At 37.3% G+C, this 20,658-nt stretch overlaps 1 protein-coding gene and 1 non-coding gene across 2 annotated transcripts in view; both read left to right on the forward strand.

Moving 5' to 3' along the window:
- LOC149812181 (signal recognition particle subunit SRP54 2-like) overlaps positions 1-20,543 on the forward strand; it is an 89,908-nt gene extending 69,365 nt beyond the window's left edge. The window contains exon 10 of the mRNA XM_089993948.1: positions 19,865-20,543. Within this exon, the coding sequence (XP_089850074.1) occupies positions 19,865-20,187 (323 nt within the window). The 3' untranslated portion in view covers positions 20,188-20,543. The remainder of the gene's footprint in view (positions 1-19,864) is intronic.
- Positions 11,432-11,537, forward strand: LOC149812182 (small nucleolar RNA R71). Its single transcript, XR_016428681.1, has one exon. It is a non-coding gene; the product is annotated as a small nucleolar RNA R71 (small nucleolar RNA).
- Positions 20,544-20,658: the final 115 nt, after the last annotated feature.

A 20,658-nucleotide genomic window follows, 5' to 3' on the forward strand; every position in this document is an offset into this window, starting at 1 on the left:
TAAAGGTGATACAAAACGTACTAATGAGTGGAGTACAAGTGTTTTGAAAAGAGAATTTTACAATACTTTTTGTAAAAGATGTAAAGCATGAAGAGATGATAATAGATTGTTCTTAGGCTATGATATAAAAGATGATATAGTAAAAATTTACGTGAGATATGATAGAGTGTACGTAATATATGATATATCAAATGATATAGTAAAAATTTACGTGAGAACATAGCAACTAGATCTTTAGAAGAAGGTAAAAGAACAAAAAAAAATAATCATTCGATTTTGACTAACAATTTGAAAAGCAAGATTTCTCATAAACTAATATGTTATCATGTTGAAGGTGAATCAACTTATCGTAAGAGAAGTTTTTACAAAAGGACAAAAATAATAAAGGAGTTATGAGATGAGTGATGTGAACAATGTCATGATAGCTTTTAATATAATTAGTTTTTATGGATATGAGTGAAAGGAGATAGGACAAGGAGTCATTATGGATGTGTACTTGAAAGATGACAAGTTGAAAGACATAAAGAATGTGTCTTATATGAGTTTAGAGTATACGTGAATATGGAAATCTAGTTTGACAAAAAAAAATCGATAAGAAGAAAAAAACTTTTAAAATAAGATTTTAACAAAACTTATAAGAAGTATTATAAGTGTGATTAATTTATAAGTCACTTAGTTTGCATATTCCTAGTTCTCTTCTAATTCGTGTAAAGTCTTTATGTTTCAATGGTTTAGTGAATATGTCTGCTAACTGTTGATTAGTGGGTATGAATTCGAGTTTAATTATGTTGTTTAAGACTTGTTCTCTTAAGAAGTGGTGTCTTATTTGAATGTGCTTAGTTCGTGAGTGTAAAATAGGATTCTTAGATAAGTTTATAGCACTAGTATTATCACAGAAAATAGTTGTATTTTCAAAATTTAAACCAAAATCTTTTAAGGTTTGTTTCATCCAAATAACTTGTGTACAGGCTAGGCTAGCAGCAATGTATTCGGCTTCAGTAGTTGATAAGGATACACAGTTTTGTTTCTTACTGAACCATGATACAAGTGAGTGCCCTAGCATATGACATGTTCCACTTGTGCTTTTTCTGTCAGATTTACTTCCAGCAAAGTCAGCATCGCTGTATGAGATTAAATCAAATGTAGAGGATTTTGAATAGAATAATCCAAAATCAACTGTGTCTTTTAAATATCTCATTATTCTTTTTACAGCCTTAAGATGTGATTCTTTTGGATTTGACTGAAATCTAGCACACAAGCAAACACTGAATATAATATCTGCACGGCTAGCAGTTAAATAGAGAAGTGATCCTATCATACCTCGGGTATACCTTTGTATCAACAGACTTACCATCTTTATCTTTGTCCAAAACAGTAGTAGTGCTCATAGGAGTAGTTTTTGAAGCAGTTGAGTTCATGTTGAACCTCTTCAGAAGTTCACGAGCATACTTAGATTGATTGATGAAAACTCCATCCTTGGTTTGCTTAATATGCAGTCCAAGAAAGTATGTGAGTTCTCCCATCATACTCATTTCAAATTCTTTCTGCATGGACTTAGAAAATTCTTCACAAAGAGTGTTGTTAGTAGATCCAAAGATGATGTCGTCTACATATATTTGAATAATTAGGGTATGATTATTCACTATTTTTACAAATAATGTAGAGTCTGCTTTGCCTACAGAAAAACCAGTTTTTAATAAAAAGGTTTTAAGTCTATCATACCAAGCACGAGGTGCTTGTTTTAATCCATACAAAACACGTTTGAGTTTGAAAACATGATCTGGATATTGTTCATTTTCAAATCCTGGAGGTTGTTTTACATAAACTTCTTCATTTATAAAACCATATAAAAAGACACTTTTAACATCCATTTGATATAATTTGAAATCCATATAGCTTGCATATGCTAAAAACATTCTAATAGATTCAAGTCTAGCAACAGGAGCAAATGTTTCATCAAAATCAATACCTTCCTTCTGGTTGTATCCTTGAGCTACTAGTCTTGCTTTGTTTCTTATAACATTACCTGTTTCATCTAGCTTGTTTCTGAAGATCCATCTTGTCCCAATGATCTGATGATCCTTTGGTCTTGGTACAAGATCCCAAACTTCATTCCTTTGGAATTGATTCAGTTCTTTAGTCATGGCTAGCATCCAGAACTCATCAATGATGGCTTCATCAATCTTCTTTGGTTCAAGTTGAGAAATGAAAGCCATGTTTGCAATCCGTTCTAGCTGAGCTCTAGTTTGAACCCCCTTTGTCAGTTCTCCCAAAATCTGCTTTTGAGGATGATCTTTGATATCGACAAATGTTCTTTGATGATCATCTTCATTAGACTTAGCTGTGTTATCTAAAAATAAATCTGTACTTTCAACATCATCATCGTTAGTGTACTTATAAACAGATTGATCAATAGATTCACAAAAACTAACATGCATAGATTCTTCAATAAACTTAGAACACTTATTGAAAACCCTGTATGCTTTACTATGACTTGAATATCCTAAAAATATGCCTTCAATAGATTTAGCATCAAATTTATCTAGGTTATCTTTTGTGTTTAGGATAAAGCATTTACAACCAAAGACTTTGAAATAGTCTATTCTTGGAGTTTTGTCATAGAATAGTTCATAGGGAGTTTTATTTAGCAAGGGTCTAATGAGAACTCTATTTGTTATGTAGCATGCAGTATTAACAGCTTCTGCCCAAAAAGATTTAGCAAGATTATTGTGTTGGAGCATAGTTCTAGCAGATTCCTGAAGGGTTCTATTCTTTCTTTCTACTACACCATTTTGAGGTGCAGCTCTAGGAAAGGCAAAGTTATGAGAAATACCATGCAAGTTACAAAAATTTTCAAAAAGTTCATTTTCAAATTCTCCTCCATGGTCACTACGGATTTTAACAATAGAACAAGATTTTTCATTTTGTAATTTTTTACATAAAATTTCAAATTGACAAAATGTATCACTTTTGTTTTTTCAAAAATATCACCCAAGTAAATCTTGAGTAATCATCTACAATGACAAAAACGTATTTATTGTGATTATGACTAGCTACCCTAGAAGGACCAAAAAGATCCAGGTGGAGAAGCTCTAAAGGTCTTTTGCTTGAAATGATATTTTTTGATTTGAAAGATGATTTTGACAGTTTTCCTAATTGACATGCATCACAAAAATAATCCTTTTTAAAAGATATTTTGGGTAACCCACGTACTAACTTATTTTTAGCTAATTTAGACATGTATTTAGAATTGACATGACCCATTCTCATGTGCCATAGATGTTGAGAGTCATTATTAGCTATGAGGCAATGTTCTGTGATGTTTTCTAGGTATAGTTCATATATATTATTTTTTCTTATACCTTTTAAGATAATATTTTCGTTGGTGTCTGCTATAAGACAAGCATTATGATTAAAGCTAACATTATAACCTGTATCACATATTTGACTAATACTTAGAAGGTTATGTTTTAAGCCTTTAACCACGAGAACGTCTTTGATAAGAGGTTTATCTATATTTTCAATATTACCAATACCTATTATCAAACCTTTGTTGTTATCTCCAAAGGTGACGGTTCCTCCTTCCTTTTTATGAAGAACAGCAAAGAGGTCTGAATGTCCAGTCATGTGTTTTGAACATCCACTGTCTAGAATGCATCTGTTCTTCTTGTTTGGAGCCTGTAAATCATTAAGTAAAATTTCTTTTTGGTACCCAATCGGGTCCCTTTTTGTTAGACTTTGGAACCCATATCCATTTGGATTTGGGTTTGTCTACAGCCTTAGAGGAGTTAAAAAAATTAAAATTATAATACTCCTTATTTGGTTCAGACGAACTTTTCACAAAAGTGGTCTTTTGATTCATACAAGAAGGCTTGTTGAAATGAGAATAACCAATACCATTCTTGTAGAAAGAGACTTTTTGAGAAGATAGGAGTTTATCCAAGTTCTCTTTTCCTTTAGTAAACTTGAAAACCGTTTTCATAAGGTTTTCAGTTTTACTTTTTAATTCTGAAATTTCTACTTGCAAATTTTTAGTCTTAAAGCTAGTAGATGAGATTTCAGAAGTAATAAGAAGATTTTTCTTTTTCAACTCAGAGTTTTCACTGCTGAGTTTTTCATTTTTCTGGGAAAGCTCTAAATTTTCAGATTTTAAAGTTTTATTTTTGAAGCTTAATTTTCTAGATTCTTCAAAAAGTTCTTGAAAAACATCTAGAAGTTCTTCAAAGGAAAAATCAGAAATTTCACTTACAGAACTTTCGTTTGCCATGAAGCACATGTTTGCAGTTTCGGCTTCATCATCACTTGACTCTTCACTGGTGGATGGTTCTGAGTCATCCCATTGAGCATGCAGAGCCTTTTTCTTGAAGAACCTCTTCTTTGGTTCCTCGGTCTTGGACTTTCTTTTGAGAAGGGGACAGTCACGCCTCAAGTGACCTGGCTTATTACACTGATAGCACATGGGATCTTCCTTAGGATCTTTTCTTTCCTTGTGCTTGTTTGGAAGCCGGTTCCTTCTCATGAAGCGCTGAAATTTTCTGGTTAGTAGCGCAATTTCGGATTCTTTATCTGAGTCTTCATTCTCAGATAGAGCTGGGAAAGCTAGAGTTTTCTTTATCGGTTGTTCTTCTTCCGTTCTTTCTTTCATGTGGACTTCATAGGCCATAAGATTGCCTATTAAGTCGTCCAGAGTAAGCTTAGATAAATCTTGAGCTTCTTCAATAGCTGTAGTCTTTTTCTCCCAATCAGTTGTGAGAGATCTCAAGATTTTCTTCACCTTTTCTGTCTGGGAATATGTTACACCCAGAGATTTCAGATCGTTGGTGATGTTGGTGAATCTGGTAAACATCTCTGTGATGGGTTCATCTTTGTTCATTTTGAACAACTCATATTTTCTGACAAGAGATGAGATTTTGGCTTCTTTTACTTTGTTGGTTCCTTCATGAATAACCTCTAAAGAATGCCAAATATCATATGCAGATTCACATATAGATATTCTATTGAATTCGTTCTGATCAATGACACAATATAAGACATTCATAGCCTTTGCATTTAGGTTTGCCATTTTCTTTTCTTCATTAGACCATAAGTTATAGTCTCGGATGGAGATGTGTATGGATGCTCAACAATTTTCCATACAGCAAAATCTATGGATTTGAGAAATATAGCCATTCTGCACTTCCAGTATCCATAGTTGGAGCCGTTGAAGAAAGGAGGACGAGATGCGTGTTGACCATCAATATCACGAGCATAAGAGGTAGATGCCATTTGTGCTGGAAGACTTGTTATGTCGAAACCAGCAAACCTGCTCTGATACCAAATGAAATTCCACTAGAGGGGGGGTGAATAGTGAAATACGATGCAAGTTGATATAATAAAAAATAAAGCAATAAGGCACAACACAATAAACACAGGATTTATACTGGTTCGGTCAAAACCCTGACCTACATCCAGTCCCCAAGCAAACCACTTGAGCTTTCCACTATAACATCCGAGTCACCTGATAAATAGTACAACACCCTCTTTCTCAGAGGTCTTCTTCTCTCAACAGAGAAGGGCAACACCCTCTTCCACAGAGGTCTTCTTCTCTCAACAGAGAAAGACAATACCCTCTTTCACAGAGGTCTTCTTCTCTCAACAGAGAAGGGCAACACCCTCTTTCACAGAGGTCTACTTCTTTCAACAAAGAAAGAAAACAGTGAATAACAGAGTTACAATACTTCCTATAGAACCTTCAGAATGATATGAATGCACGAATAAAGGATTCTCAGAATGTTCTGTTTATCACTCAGAGGATACTTTTTGTCAAAGAGCTAGACTTGACTTTTTCTCTTTTCTTTCTTTTCCTCTTTCTTTTTTCAAGGCTCTCTTTTCAAATATTGAATAGGAATTTTTCTCGTTGTAAGCTCACATGTCCATTCCATGTTGAATAGTTTATTTAAGTGTGTTTATATAGCTTTTAAAAAAGTAGTCGTTACTTTTTGAAATCGTAGCTTTTTGAGATGTGAAATGTTATGTCATTTCAAAAACATCTTTAGAGAAATTCGAGAAAGTCTTATTTCCATAAAAGTAAAATGTAGGGTACACTAGTCGTTGTAAAATTTTAGGTAATACATATTTTATATAAAAAGTATATTTCTTACAATAGTACATTGAACGTTGGATTGTAGGTTATTATGTAGTTTTGTCTTTATTCTAATTAATGATTTGAGGTACATAAGTACTTCTTTACTTTAAATGAGTGTAAGTACAATGAGTGCTTTGAGATATTTATTTGTACATAGTCATGTCAAGTGTTTTCTTTATGTTGTGTTTTTCAAAGACTTCAGAGAGAATGAAGACTGCAAGAAAGTCGACATTCTTGAGAAGGATATTTAACAAGGATTTCTTACAGGAGGTATTTAATGCTATACAAAGAGAATGATGACTTCAAGTAAGTCGACATTCTATGGGTTTGTAAAAAGGTAACTAGAGTCTTTTCAAAACCTTTATTATATTTGTTTTCTTTGTGTAGCCGATTTTCATGTTTTGTCTTTTTTCTATATTTGAAATCATTTCTTTAAAGAAGGTAACTAGAGCCTTTTCAAAACATATTATATTTGTTTTTCTTTGTGTAGCCGATTTCATGTTTTTGTCTTTTTCCTATATTTGAAATCATTTCTTTAAAGAAGGTGACTAGAGTCTTTTCAAAACATATTATATTTGTTTTTCTTTGTGTAGCCGATTTTATGTTTTGTCTTTTTCCTACTTTTAAAAACATTACTTTTCAAGTTGTCTTGTATATGATATAAGGTACAATTATTACATTTTGAAATCATGTCAAAATACCTTTTTCATAAATGGTTGTAAGAAGGTACAATTATTAGTTTTCAAAAAAGAGCTTTTTGAAACTATCGTATACTTTTATGATATAGCTTTTATGAATGAGTATGTAATATGCAATATGCATGTTCCTGAAGGTTCTGTTACATATGACTCTAAAGAAGAAAAAAATCTTCATCTTGAGGTAGCCGATCTCTTCAGTTGATCTTTAGGAATGCATGGCTCATCAAGCTTTTTCTTCAAGGAGTATGATTGCATCATAGTTGTACTTGAACAGGAAGTCTCCATCCTTTTTGTGTGAGATATCCTTGCATCAAATACTCGTTAGATTTATGGCAAAACATATCCAGTCATAATATAACATTTTTCAAGAGGACATATTATCATATCATATAAAATCAAATCCGATAGTGTATCATATTATGTGACATCAAAACAGAGTTTCTCAACATTCTCCCCCTTTTTGATGATGGCAAAATATGCTCCCCTGTCAAAAAGACATTATGCATAGAAATAATAATATTATAAAATATTGAAAAATGTTTAAAGAGAGTATTTCTCCAATAATGGAGACAGGTTTTCTCCCCCTTTGTCATAGACAAATAGGAAGGAATCAGAGTAAGAGAGTTATTACAGACCAATAATAAATATTACAGTAAAAAAAAAAGTTTATTCCGAAGGTGGAGTAGGTTGATGTGTTCGGTTGACTTGATCCGGCTGGAGGGTCTGTAGAGTTTGCTGCAACGAGGCTTGACGGCGAAGTATGCGATCCTGAGAACGCTGGACATCCATCAGTGCAGAGAAGTAATCAAAGTTGGATGTTGGATCTTCTTCATCAGAGCCGGGAAGGTGCAGGGACCTTAGATTGAAGGAAGTAGCATCGAGGACCTGAGAGGGATGGAGGATAACTTCGTTTTGAAGGGGTACTTTGAAGTATTTTAGAATGAGAGTTATAAAACACCCGAAAAGAAGAGGCTGGAATTTTTGATAACGAATAAAAAGGTCGAAAAGAATGTTGGACCAGTTTATCGGAGTAGAAGAAAAAATTGCGTAGAGAAGGAGAGAGATTTTTCTTGGTATTAATCCCTTGCGTGGAGGCTTGGGATAGATATTGTGGAGAAGAATCTGGGCAAGCAGTTGAGCATGAGGTTGGAGATTCCTCATGTGCAAGGGAAGTTGTAAGCAGTTGGTGCAGAGAAGAATTTTTTGAATTACCGACCGTTCGAGTGGTACTATGTTGTTGAGGTCTGTGCCGGTGGAAGGAAGGTTTAGAATTCTGCCTAGGTCGGAAGCATCGAAGAACATCAGGCATCCGCGTACTTTGGTGGTGATGGTAGTTTGCTCATGATCAGAGGAAAAAATTGTGTAGAATAGTCGAACGAGTTCAGGATAGTAGGCAGCTTGGGATGAAGATCCTAGTAGGTGTTTGAGTTCGGGGAGAGATCTGTCTAGGTCAAATAACATGAAGTCTTCATAGTGAACCAACTTACCTTCATGAATTGGGCGAGAGCAAAGTAAGTTGTAGTCGTGAAAAAGATCTGGATACCTTAGGTCGGCGGCAGTGATAGCAGTGTTGGAGGAGGAAGCCTTTGCAAAACGGAGTTGAGAGAGAAGGAATGAGTTTGAAAGTATGTATGAAGATAGTGGGATACGAGTGGTATTGGTGAGGAATGAACCAATCGATTAAATAGAAGAGAAAATATTTGTGATAAGAATTAAATGACAATGGAAGTGAATGATTTTTGGATTGTAGTTTTAATACATACCAAAAGATATCAACTAAAACATAAAAGTGACTTCCTTCATTCACCTTTATAACATGAGAGTCAAACATTTCAACTTGTATCTGTTCTCAGTTACTTATGATCACGAAGTTTTCCACTCTCCTTTTCGAAAATGGAATTAAAAGTTTCAACTTACATCTAAGTTCTATCTACTAAGGTTTGTGGAATTATCCAAACAACCTAACGCATGCTATATTTTTTTTCTTTTGAGCTCATTTTTACGCTTTTGTTTATTGGCTTAGTTTTTCAAAAATAGAACTGTGCATATTCATATTTATGATTCAAAATAAATTCTAACATGTATCTATCATCATTTCTTTGAAATCCACATAAACAACCATAATTTTTAGATCTATGTTAGAAAAAAATTTCGTGGGGCTTAAAAATCCTCTAAAAACATCAGATTTGAAATAACATTCATATAAGTTCAAACTCTTTCTTTAAAAATCTACTTTTCATGAGAGATGTGTAAACATGTGCAAGAACGTAAACAGAAATATCAAGGTGTGCAAACTACACCCTCCCCCATGCTTGAATGACACTGTCCCAGTGGCACTCCCACATGCTTATATGAAACTAAGTGAATGCACATGAGAGAAAATAATTGAGGGAAAAGAGTTGAATAACCTGACATGAATTAAAAATATACGTTCTATGAATGTAATGAATGCAATGTATACATGACAAAACATAAAACTCATAGAATGAAACAAAAAGAACATGAAAAACTCACGAAAAAGTAAAAACAAAATAAAATCTATAAATTCTAATCAAATCTAATACTATACAAGATATGGGTTGCCTCCCATAAAGCGCTAAGTTTTACGTCCCCAGCCAGACGGATCCCTGGAAAAACCCTTCATCGTCCATGAGATCAATGGACATGAAGTCAGACTCAATCGGGCTCTCTATGAAAAATAGTGTCATCTGTGATACTGCGCACTATGCTCTCATCCTGTCTACCTCTAATTGGCTCGAAGTGCCCAATCCAATTCAACTCACCTATCTGATTTTCAAGTAATTCTAGGTGATCCTCTTCTAGTAAATCCTTATCCTCCTCATGAGGTGGATTACTCAATAACCAAGCTTATTATGCTTCTACGAGGTCTTGAATGACATCAACCTCGAAAGAAGCCTCCTCAACAGCAGGCCCCATAGCAGCACGAAAAATGTTTAGCCGCATTTTCTTATTTCCGAATGACACATCCATCGCACCAGTGCGGCAATTGATGCACGCGTTGGCGGTAGCTAGGAAGGGGCGACCGAGAATAATAGGAGTCTGCTGTGGGCTATCAACTCCCTCCATATCTAATATCACGAAGTCGACAGGAAAATAACAATCCTCCACCTTGACTAAAACATCTTCAAGTATCCCTCTTGGGACCTTGATAGATCTATCTGCAAGCTGAAGAGTCATAGGTGTAGGTTTCATCTCTTTCAATCCAAATTGGTCATAAAAGAAACCCGGCAAGATGTTAACACTTGCCCCAAGGTTGAGCAATGCACGCCCAACAGTGATGTTTCCTATGACACATGAGATGATTGGAGTCCCTGGGTCCTTGAGCTTAGGTGGGGTTTGATGTTGCAATACTGCGCTCACTTGCCCAGTTAAATAAATCTTTTTCTGCACATGGGACATCGACTTCCTTTTTTGCGTACAAAGTTCTTTGAGGAACTTTGCATATGCAGGGACCTGTTGGATGACATCTAGTAAAGGGAGATTTATCTGAACGTGCTTGAATATCTCAAGCATCTCTTGCATGTTCACTCCGGATTTACCTAATGCTCTTGGCCTTTCTAACGCCTCAGGAAAGGGGGCTTTGGGAATGTAAGATGGTGAAGGCTCAGATGGAAGAACCTTCTCGCTTTCCTGAGGTAAAATATTAGGGACAGACTGCTTCTCGCTTATCTTCTCTCTTTCTTCTGCAGTCTCTCTCGCTTGGTACTGCTTCCCACTCCTAAGGGTTACTGTTTGAGCTTGCTCTTTATGTGCATCAGTCATATGCAAGCTACGCATGGTTTCCTTTCCCTTAGGGTTGACAATAGGCTGGCTAGGCAATGTCCCCTCACTTCGCCTGCTAAGTGCTTCGGCAAGCTGCCCCATTTGAGTCTCTAATTTTGCAATAGACTGATTATGAGAGCTCAAATTCACTTTAATATCAGAGAATGCTTGTAGCATCTTGTCCTCGAAGGACTGACTATGCGAAGGCTCATGAGACTGAGGATGAGTATAAACAGGTTGTGCTGGGGGATAACTGGATCTCTGAAATCCAGGCGCATAACCGCCTTGACTTGGTTGACTCTGGGAAGGGTTGGGGGGGTGGATCTGTGAGTTGAGCCATGAGAAATTGGGATGATTTCGCCAGCCCGGGTTATAAGTGTTGAAAAATGGATTAGGTACGGGCCTAGCGAAGTTTTGAGCCATCTGAGCTTGCTCTTGGACAAACTCAGGATATTGTGGCGCAACTGGGCACTCAAAGACATGGTGTGCAGGACTCGCACACAACGCGCACACCTGCATGGCAGGGGAGGAACCCAACAAAAACTGATCTAATTTCTAGGACAGTTGGTCTACCTTGTTGCTCAACTCAAGGTTCATCCCTAACTCAAAAATACCTGCCTTCTTAATGCTATCCTGTGCAGGTGCAGCCCTATCGAACCGTGAGGCTGTCGCATGGTGCATCGAATTCTCGCTAAATGTCTCAAAAAGCGACCATGCTTCATCCTCACTTTTGAGCATAAATGTGCCCCCACACGCGGCATCCACCATTTGACGGTTCTTTTCAGTAAGACCGTCATAGAAATATTGCACCAGTTGCCAGCGAGGCACCTGGTGGTGGGGACACTTGCGGAGAAGATCTTTCAATCTCTCCCATGACTCATGAAACTGTTCTCCATCAATTTGAGAAAAACTGGTTATCGCTTTACGAAACTGGTTCGTTTTACCAATTGGGAAATATTTCTTTAAAAATTCTCTTTGCATATGTTCCCAAGTGGTAATTCGAACAATATCTAATGATTTTAACCAACTCTTCGCTTTGTCCTTCAGAGAGAAGGGGAACAGGGTCAACCTCATCGCGTCATCTCCAAAGTTGTTGATTCGCACTGTCGAGCAAATCTCTAAAAATTCATCAAGATGACGATATGGGTCTTCATTGCTAAGGCCATAAAATGAAGGTAGCATCTGAATCACACTGGCCTTTATCTCAAAATGGTTTACTCCTACATCAGGTCTTGCGATGCAGGAGGCGGGAGTGTAAGTGTTGGGCATGAAATACTCCCTCAGAGGACGAGTAATCTGCTGATTCTCAGCCATGGTTGCAGATCTCTAGGCTCTCCTAATAAGGGACTCGGGGTCCTCAATCGGCTCTACCAGCTCGGGGTCAAGTGAGCGTCGCCCTTGCATACACCTCGTAGTAGACCGGTGTAGCTCATGTCCTAACTTTGGGTTTTCTACCTAACTAACGCGCTAAGCGGCCAAACCACGCAAACCACAAAGCGAGTAAACTAAAAACACCAAAAACTAAACAAATACCACGCAATTACACATAACAGAGATTATGCAAAGAAATAGAAAATCTATGTGTACGGTACCAATCGTACACAGTCACCTCTAAGGGAATCCTAAAAGGTAGGCTGTGCAGAAAAGTAAGCTCGTCTCTAAGATATGCACATACGTGGTTCTAAACCTGAATGCAACACAAACACTAGGCAATAAAGTGAATACTAATATTACGCCGTTCCCCGGCAACGGCGCCAAAAATTTGATGTCTTCTTTTAAATCGTTGTAATTTTGAAAAGATTTTTATATGAAAAACATGTGAAAACCAGACATCAAATAATAAAAACCGGTTCTCACTAGTGGATGAGACCGGGTCGAACTCAGGGAACGGGAATATTTCATATTCAAGTACACAAATCTAAACTATTCTTTATTGCCGAATTATTGAAATATAAAAATGTTAAAAAAGAGTAAAAACAACTAACTATTACAACAAATGAATACCCTTCGCAGAGGGCGTAAAGTGCAATATTTACAAACCCAATTAAATTCCTAATTCTAAACTAAAAAGTAAAAAAAAACTTTATTCTTCTATTCTTGCACTTCGTGTCACGTAATCACTTCTGCTCCAGTCCTGTGCTATCCTGCACAATTCAAAGGAACACGAGCAGCACAAGAGAAATATAGAAACTAAAACTATACTAAACTAGATAAATGCTAATTACAAAAACAATTATGCAAGAAGAACGAAATATCTACTAATGGAACACTAATTAAATCTTCTAATTATAATGCAAATCACCACTAACTAACTACTGAGCTAATATCTAACAGCTTATTTAACTAATAGCATTACTCCAATTTCAGTGTTACACAGGGTTGATTAAACTGTTACACAAATTCGGTAGACAATGAATCGATTTCAGACAGCATATTCAACAACATTGAAATCCTCTGGAGCTTCAGCAAATCAATCTCTTGTATTAGGTAAATCAACACTTAATTGATCAGAAAATTTAATACAACAGTCAATTGCTATCAATAGTCATATCGGATTCAGACATCCGATCGAGAAAAGCTTCAACAGAAAATCTTTATCAGAAAGCAGTAGATCAATGCTTCAACAGTCAATTGCTATCAATATTCATATCGGATTCAGACATCCGATCGACTATAAAAATTTTTTCAAGAATACTTGCTGGAATTTCAAATAACCAAAAAATTACACTGGAAACTTCCAACAGCCACCAGAGTTATTGGAACTCAATAATCTAAAGAAACAATAAACCGTGAACCGAATTTCACGGTGGTTCAAAAATGAAATTTCCTGTTTCTTCTTTGTGTGCAGTGAATCAGAAGATTTTAATCGGCTGAACTGTATCCATCTCTCTGATTGCTACAGAAAATTAATCCAGCCGATGGACTTTAGACAAAACAATCGTCGGATGTTCAATTGGTTCAGATCATTGCCGGAAAACATTAATCAACAGTTGATCAACATTCAGATAGTTGATTATTGGAGATTAATCACTCTAAAGTTCACACATCTTCATTTAAACCAGACATTACATAATCTTGACAGACTAAAATTAATCAAATTCCAGCAATCAAGCACCGGAAGGTTCATTCATGCTCAGCTTCACTCGTCGGAATTCCTCTTCCATTCGTAACTATCAACAAAGTTCTGAATAGAAAATTTGTCTTCTGATGTTGATTCAGATTGTCATCATACGGACATTGCTCCAGAGATTCCAATCAAAATTTTCAATCAAAAATTGATGCAAGAATTTATCAAGAATTATTCATCCGAAACATTATTCCGGTAGATCCCTGTCCATCGCCGGAATTTCTCTTCAGACATTTATTTTTATTTTTTTATGTTTTCTTGTTTTTTTTTTTTTATATTTTCAACATCAAGATTCAAACCGTAGATTGAAGTTCAGAAAGAAGATGAAGAAGAAGAAGAAGAAGAAGAAGAAAAAGAAGAAGAAGAAGAAGAAGAAGAAGAAGAAGAACTGAAGAAGAAGTTACAGAACAACTCACTGTGACTTGAGAGGGATTAGAAGAGATCGGACTCCTTCCATACGCCGCCACCGGAATGAGAAAAACCTCCACCTGAAAAGAGAAGAGAGAAACAGGGAGAAGGAGAAGGAGATAAGAAGAGGTGGAGGGGAGAGGTTAGGAGAGAGGGAGAAGGCGCACAGAGGAAGACGGATTTGAAAATCCCCCTTCGTGGGTTTTTAAAGAGCAAACCGGTTTGTTAAACCGGTTTGTTATTTTTTTCAAAAATTAAAAGAAGAGCTTCAAGAAAAATTATTTGCTAAAAGACTCGTTTGATTTAAAAATATAACTACTCTACTATTTTCATAAATCTTTTTTTTTTCTATAAAGAAGACAAACAATTTTAGTAACAATATAAAAATGTATACTAAATTGCAAAATAAAGCTATTTTTCTCTATTTTCTCTATTTTTTTATTTTTTTATTAAAATTCTCTATCCTAGCATATAAATGGGTTTTTTAATTGATTTTAATATGAAATCATGCATGTTTTTATGTAAAATGTACCTAAATCTATGCATGATCAAGCTACTACTTAGAATAATTTATGGTAGTCCCCTTTTCCCCCAACTCCAATGACGGGAGAAACGGAGTCTTTTGCCCGTGGGGTGATTGTTAACATGTCCATTGGAGTCTTTGTATTATCCATCATCTCCCTTGATGAACCACAAGAGTTGAATGAGCACAACGGGGGTTTCTTAACCGCCGCCCCATTCTACATGCTCTGGTCTACTAGACTTACTCGTGCATCTTGCCTGTGAAGGTGAATAATCACCATTTATGTGATCTCAGCATCGTGTTATATGCACGCTTCGAGGTTGCCACAACCTCATCATCCAAACATTGTAACACCAGCATGACGTACTTGTCCAAAAGTACAACCATATCTGTCTAAATGTACGATTGCGATGAGAGGGTAACATTTAATATATTGCAATTCATTTGGTTCAAATGTGACATGCATTGCTCTTTGAGCATTTAGCCTATGGAGGAGAACAACATTATCTTTATTTATTTTAACAGGGTGCTAATTGCACAATTCGAGGTGCTCAACGACCTCTCATACTACTCATCGTAGTGAACATACCGTACTTGTCTAAGAGTTCGGCTATGATGGTAGATCATGGGTTTCTCGAAAGATAACCCAACACTGTGTTCTGTAGGATATCGTATAAGTCATTTCAGTTAGCAAGCTTAGTTTCTATGAAACGAAAACACAAGTCTCAGGATCGCCGTTGATCCGAGTATCTCTCCCGAGTAACTGACTCAGGGTGCAGATAATTGCACCTAGCAACTTACAGAGAGAACACTAGCTTTAAAAGTAGGCTTTCGTGCTCACGAAGTTGAGCCTTACACAAAGGAGGCCCTTTTCTTGGCACTACAGTGCCTGTACCCAATTTCGCACCCCTTTTGAAAGGTGTGAAATGATGTACACGCACACCTGCACACCCTGCGAGGCTTGTCTGAGAGAGGCAAAAGAACAACCATGTACTAGCAAAAGTAAGTATCTACGGTGCGACGTCAACAGAAAGCAAGTACAAGAAAGCAGTACTAGGAATTCATTATAGAACAAGCCTATGCATGTAGAATATAGGAAAGCATTTAAATTTCAGAGCGACAAACAAGGATAAGACAAGCAGTAACAAGACATATTTAGCAACATGTACGCATGCATGTAATATCAATTATTCTATCTCAGAATTCTGATATTTTATTTGATTCATCCAAAGTTCTCGTACGACTTTTCCCTACCTCGGGAGGTTGCGTCGCCACGTGTGCCTACGAGTATAGGTGATGTAGGCTTCTAGCCGCGGGACACGAGCGCGATCCGTCGTGCGAACTGCAAAGTGTGGACACTTAGTATGCTATAACCAAAGTAAAGAACAGAAAGGGACAAGGGTACAACCCCTGCCCGCCCATCAACAAATAGCGAAGGGGTGCAACCCCTGCCCGCCACTCTGTTGGCAACCATAAGGAAGGGGCAGTGGCAGGGGCTTGGCCCCTGCCGACTGATGCAAGAAAATGGCAGGGGTTCGGAGCCCCCTGACTGCTTGTCGAAAAACACAGAGGCAGGGGCCCCCGCCCCCCTATCTGTCGAAAAGCTACAGAGGCAGGGGATCTGTCCTCTGCCAGTCGAAAAATCGAGAGAGGAGGGGGGGGAGCTCCCTTGCCTGACGTAAATTTACAAAGGCAGGGGGCTTCGCCCCTTGTCGGTCAAAAGATTAAGGAAGGCAGAGAAGGGGAGAGCGCGACAGGGGGCCACCGGCCTCCTGTCGGCTCTTCAGCAATCATAAAGAGAGAGGGAGGGCGCAACAGGGGCTGTCGGCCTTTCGACGAACACATGTAGAGAGAGGGGTGCGACACGACTTCGCTTTGCCTGCCGAAAGGCTCAAGTGGCAGGGGCCCCTGCCAACCAAACAGAGGCAGGGTCTCACCCTGCCTTCTGCGATTCCAAGTGGCAGGGGCGAGGTCCCCTGCCGAACGAGAATCACCAGTGGTAGGGGTCCAAGCCCCTGCCGAACAAGAGAAAATCAAAGGAGATAGAAGTAGAATACCTGAGAGAGGGTCGGTGTCGTCGGCGTTGTTGCATGCAGAGAGAGAGAGAGAGAGAGGCGCAGGCGATGGGAGCCCTCCCTCCCCTCAGCGTGATTTTAAAGGGGATCGAGGGTGCCCAACAGGGAAACCCCAAAGGAGTTTCCTGTTTTGCAAGGGGGAAAGGGGGAGCACAGTTGCGCGAGGGGATTGTTTAAACGAAACCCTCGCCTCCGTGATTTTTAACCTTAGCAGGTTTGGGTCGGATCCAGATCTGATCCGACCCGAGTCTGAATTATTATTATTTTTTTTTTAAATTGCGGGTTTTACAAAACATTTACCCCAGTAGCCCGTATGACCACAGTTAGGGCTCTATTTGCAGTAGCATCTATTAGAAAATGACCTATATATCAGTTAGACGCTAAGAATGCATTCTTAAACAAAAATTTAAATGAAAAAGTGTACATGGATTCTCCTCATGGTTTGACTATTGAAAATGATATGATTCTTCGTCTTCAAAAGGCTTTATATGGGCTTAAACAAACCCCTAAAGCATGCTATGATCGGTTTAGTAGTATTGTATTGAACTTTGGTTTTAAATCTTGTTACACTTATGCTGCCTTTTTTGTAAGATCTGCAGGTACTTCACTTATTATTCTTCTTTTGTATGTTGATGATATGATCATCACTGAGAATGATCAGAAGGAAATTGAAGAAATCAAAATTATACTTAAAAATTCTTTTTTGATATGACTGACCTTGGTTTTTTGAGATATTTCGTAGGAATTGAAGTAGCATACTTGCCAAGAAGGGTACACTTTGTCTCAAATCAGGTTTGCAGCTTATATTGTTGCGCGTTTGGGAATCACTGACACAAAGTATGTCGATACTTCTGAAGTGATAAATAAAAAAATGAGAGCTGAAGACAAAGTGTTATTAGATGATCCAACTCTTTATAGGCAACTTATCAGATCATTAATGTATTTATCTGTTACCAAGCTAGACATTGCACATGCACTATACAATGCAAGTCAATTTCAACATACGCCCACATCGGTTCACATGAGTGCAGTATTAAGAATAGTTCGATGCATCAAAAAAAGTATATCTAAAGGGTTGTTTTTATCCTCTTAATCATCTTTAAATCTTATTGATCTTAATAACTGTCACTCAACTATTGGTTTTTGTGTGTTTGTGGGTGATTCTTTCATCTCTTGACGATGCAAAAAACAACATAAAGTGTCATTATCGTTCACGGAAGCTGAGTACAGGGCGATGACTACAACAACCATCGAGGTCATGTGGATGAGAGCACTACTTTCAGATATGGGTGTTGATGTTTAAGAACCTTGAAAAGTATGTTGCGATAACAAAAGTGCCATATATATAGCTAGCAATCACACATTTCATGAGCGAACAAAATATATTGAGATGGATTTTCACTACGTTCGCAAAGAGTATTTCAAGGGAACAATTACTTTGTCCTATGTTCAGTCCGAGTTTCAGATTGTAAACTTTTTCACCAAAGCTCTTTCTCTACCAAGATTTTTGTATCTTCTTAGCAAACTTTCGGTGATTTCACCGTAAGTTTTAGGGAGAGTGTTAAAATAATATGTATATACACACTGATATACATATATTTATAAATATACGTATATTTATAAATATACGTATATCAGGGGCATTATGGTCATTTCATGTAAAGTATTTTTAGCATAGTCCATTAGGGACTGAAGTCTTTTTTTTTTCTCTTTTTTGAACTTATAATATCTTGTAGTCATTGGGGGCAGTCAGTACAACTGCCCCCTTGACTGTTGGAGGCAGTTGAACTGCCCCCTTTATGCTTAACTCCCTCTTGTATATGCATGCTTTCTAAAGCATTTTGTGAGAAATACAATTCCTTTTTTATTCTTGTAGGCTTTGTGCCTATTGTTCTATTGTGAAAGTCATATTTTTGTCTCTTTTGTGAGATTGTTGTTGGTCCATTAGAGACCATTTTATATTTGTGTACTTGTGTAGCCTCTCATTGGCATTGTAATTGTGCACTATCGTTTCATTACGGAAGGGGTGTTAAGATAAACTTCTAATATATATTTATATATATGTATATAGATATATACATATATATATTTATATGTATATATTAATATATATATGTATGTAAACCAAAATACTCCATCAGGGGTATTTCGGTTATTTTACCCTGTAATAGAAGTCATCCCATTAGGGGCTGACTGTATAATTATTATTTTTGTTTTTTTGTATTTTTCCTTTTGGTACCTTTGATTGGGACAGCTCCAACTAGCTGTTGGAGCTGCTCCCAATGGTCACAACAGCTAGTTGGGCTGCTCCTTGTCCCTCTTGCTTGTTATAAATAGGGCTTCAAGCCCTTGTAAATATTATTGCTTTCAAAGCATTTTGTGGAATTTCTAGGCATTTATTTTTTACCCTTGTGTGGGTGGTTGGATCAATCAATTAGTGTTTTTATTTGTTGATTGTGTTATTGTAAGTCCATAAGAGACACTTGTTTTGCCTTTCTTATTTTATTAAAACCATCAGGCGTATAATCAAGGGAAATCTTTCTGTATGAGAACTAAATGAACTTTTAAAGTTCTATACTCTTGATGCTGTGATGTACTGCTGTTAATTTAGCTGTCTGCTAGTTAGAGAATATATATCGAGTTGAAATTTGGATAAGTACTTGGATGAAGGAAACCTTTCTGTATGAGAACTAAATGAACTTTTAAAGTTCTATACTCTTGATGCTGTGATGTACTGCTGTTAATTAGCTGTCTGCTAGTTAGAGAATATATATCCAGTTGAAATTTGGATAAATTCTTGGATGAAGGAAAAAGATTGTAGTGCCGTTGTTGTTTGTCATAACTCATAACCACCATTTGTCCTTTAACCATTTCATATCAAGACGTCAGACATTCAAGTTTATGAAAGTTTTGTTATATGCTTTTTTAGTTATGCAACTAAAGCAGGATTCTGTGTTATGAAAGTTTAATGTTGGTAATGTCAGCTAGTGATGGTATATTTATTTAATTTAATTTTGGATGTTGAGATGATTCTGCAGCATCAGCTTCATGCTTGAACTACTGATATTTTGTCCCCCCTTAATTGATGTTCCAGTTTTGCCTGACTGATTAATAACTTCACTGCAGAGTTGGATAGCACAAATCCAAAGCTTATGAATGAGTCTAGGATCTTGCGTATAGCACGAGGTTCCGGTTGCAATATCAGGGAAGTGGTGGATATGCTAGAGGAATACAAGCGTCTTGCCAAGATATGGAGTAAGATGAAGGGCCTGAAGATTCCCAAGAAAGGTGAAATGAGTTCCTTGTCCAGAAACATGAATGCGCAGCAGATGAGCAAAGTTCTTCCTCCACAAATGCTGAAGCAAATTGGGGGAATGGGTGGCCTTCAAAACTTGATGAAGCAGATGGGGTCAAAAGACCTCGGTGGGATGTTCGGTGCAGACAGATAGGGAGTGGTGTATCGCGTCTTCTCTGGCATGGATTAAGTTCAGGTTGTTTCATGCTTGCCTTGCGGGAAATGTAGCCGTCAGGTATCATCAGGTCAGCTTGATCAAGTAGATTTACACAATTGCCTGATGGATCTATGGGCTGATTGCATGAAGCTTGAGGATAGAAGTTATGAAGCTGCTTCGTAGAGATGTTGAGGCAAATCATCCACAACAATTTTTAGAGTTCAATCACTGATTCTTTATGATGACGGCCAAGCTTGGAATTTGTTGTAGATATTTTTTTTCTTCTCATGCTAGTTGCAAGGGATAATGCTTGTATACACAAGTTTGTTTCTGGTTGCAAGTTCAAATTTTGGAACGAGTGATGCTTCTGATGTGAAAGATTGTACAAAATGCCCCGGGGCTGCCCATCGGGCTTCAGGTACCTGGCCTGAATAGGGTCGGGCTTGGGCCCGGCCCAATTAGATAATC

The sequence above is a fragment of the Nuphar pumila genome, chromosome 17 (assembly GCF_984573655.1).
Source record: "Nuphar pumila chromosome 17, dmNupPumi1.hap1.1, whole genome shotgun sequence".
In the NCBI taxonomy this organism is placed as follows: Eukaryota; Viridiplantae; Streptophyta; class Magnoliopsida; order Nymphaeales; family Nymphaeaceae; genus Nuphar; species Nuphar pumila.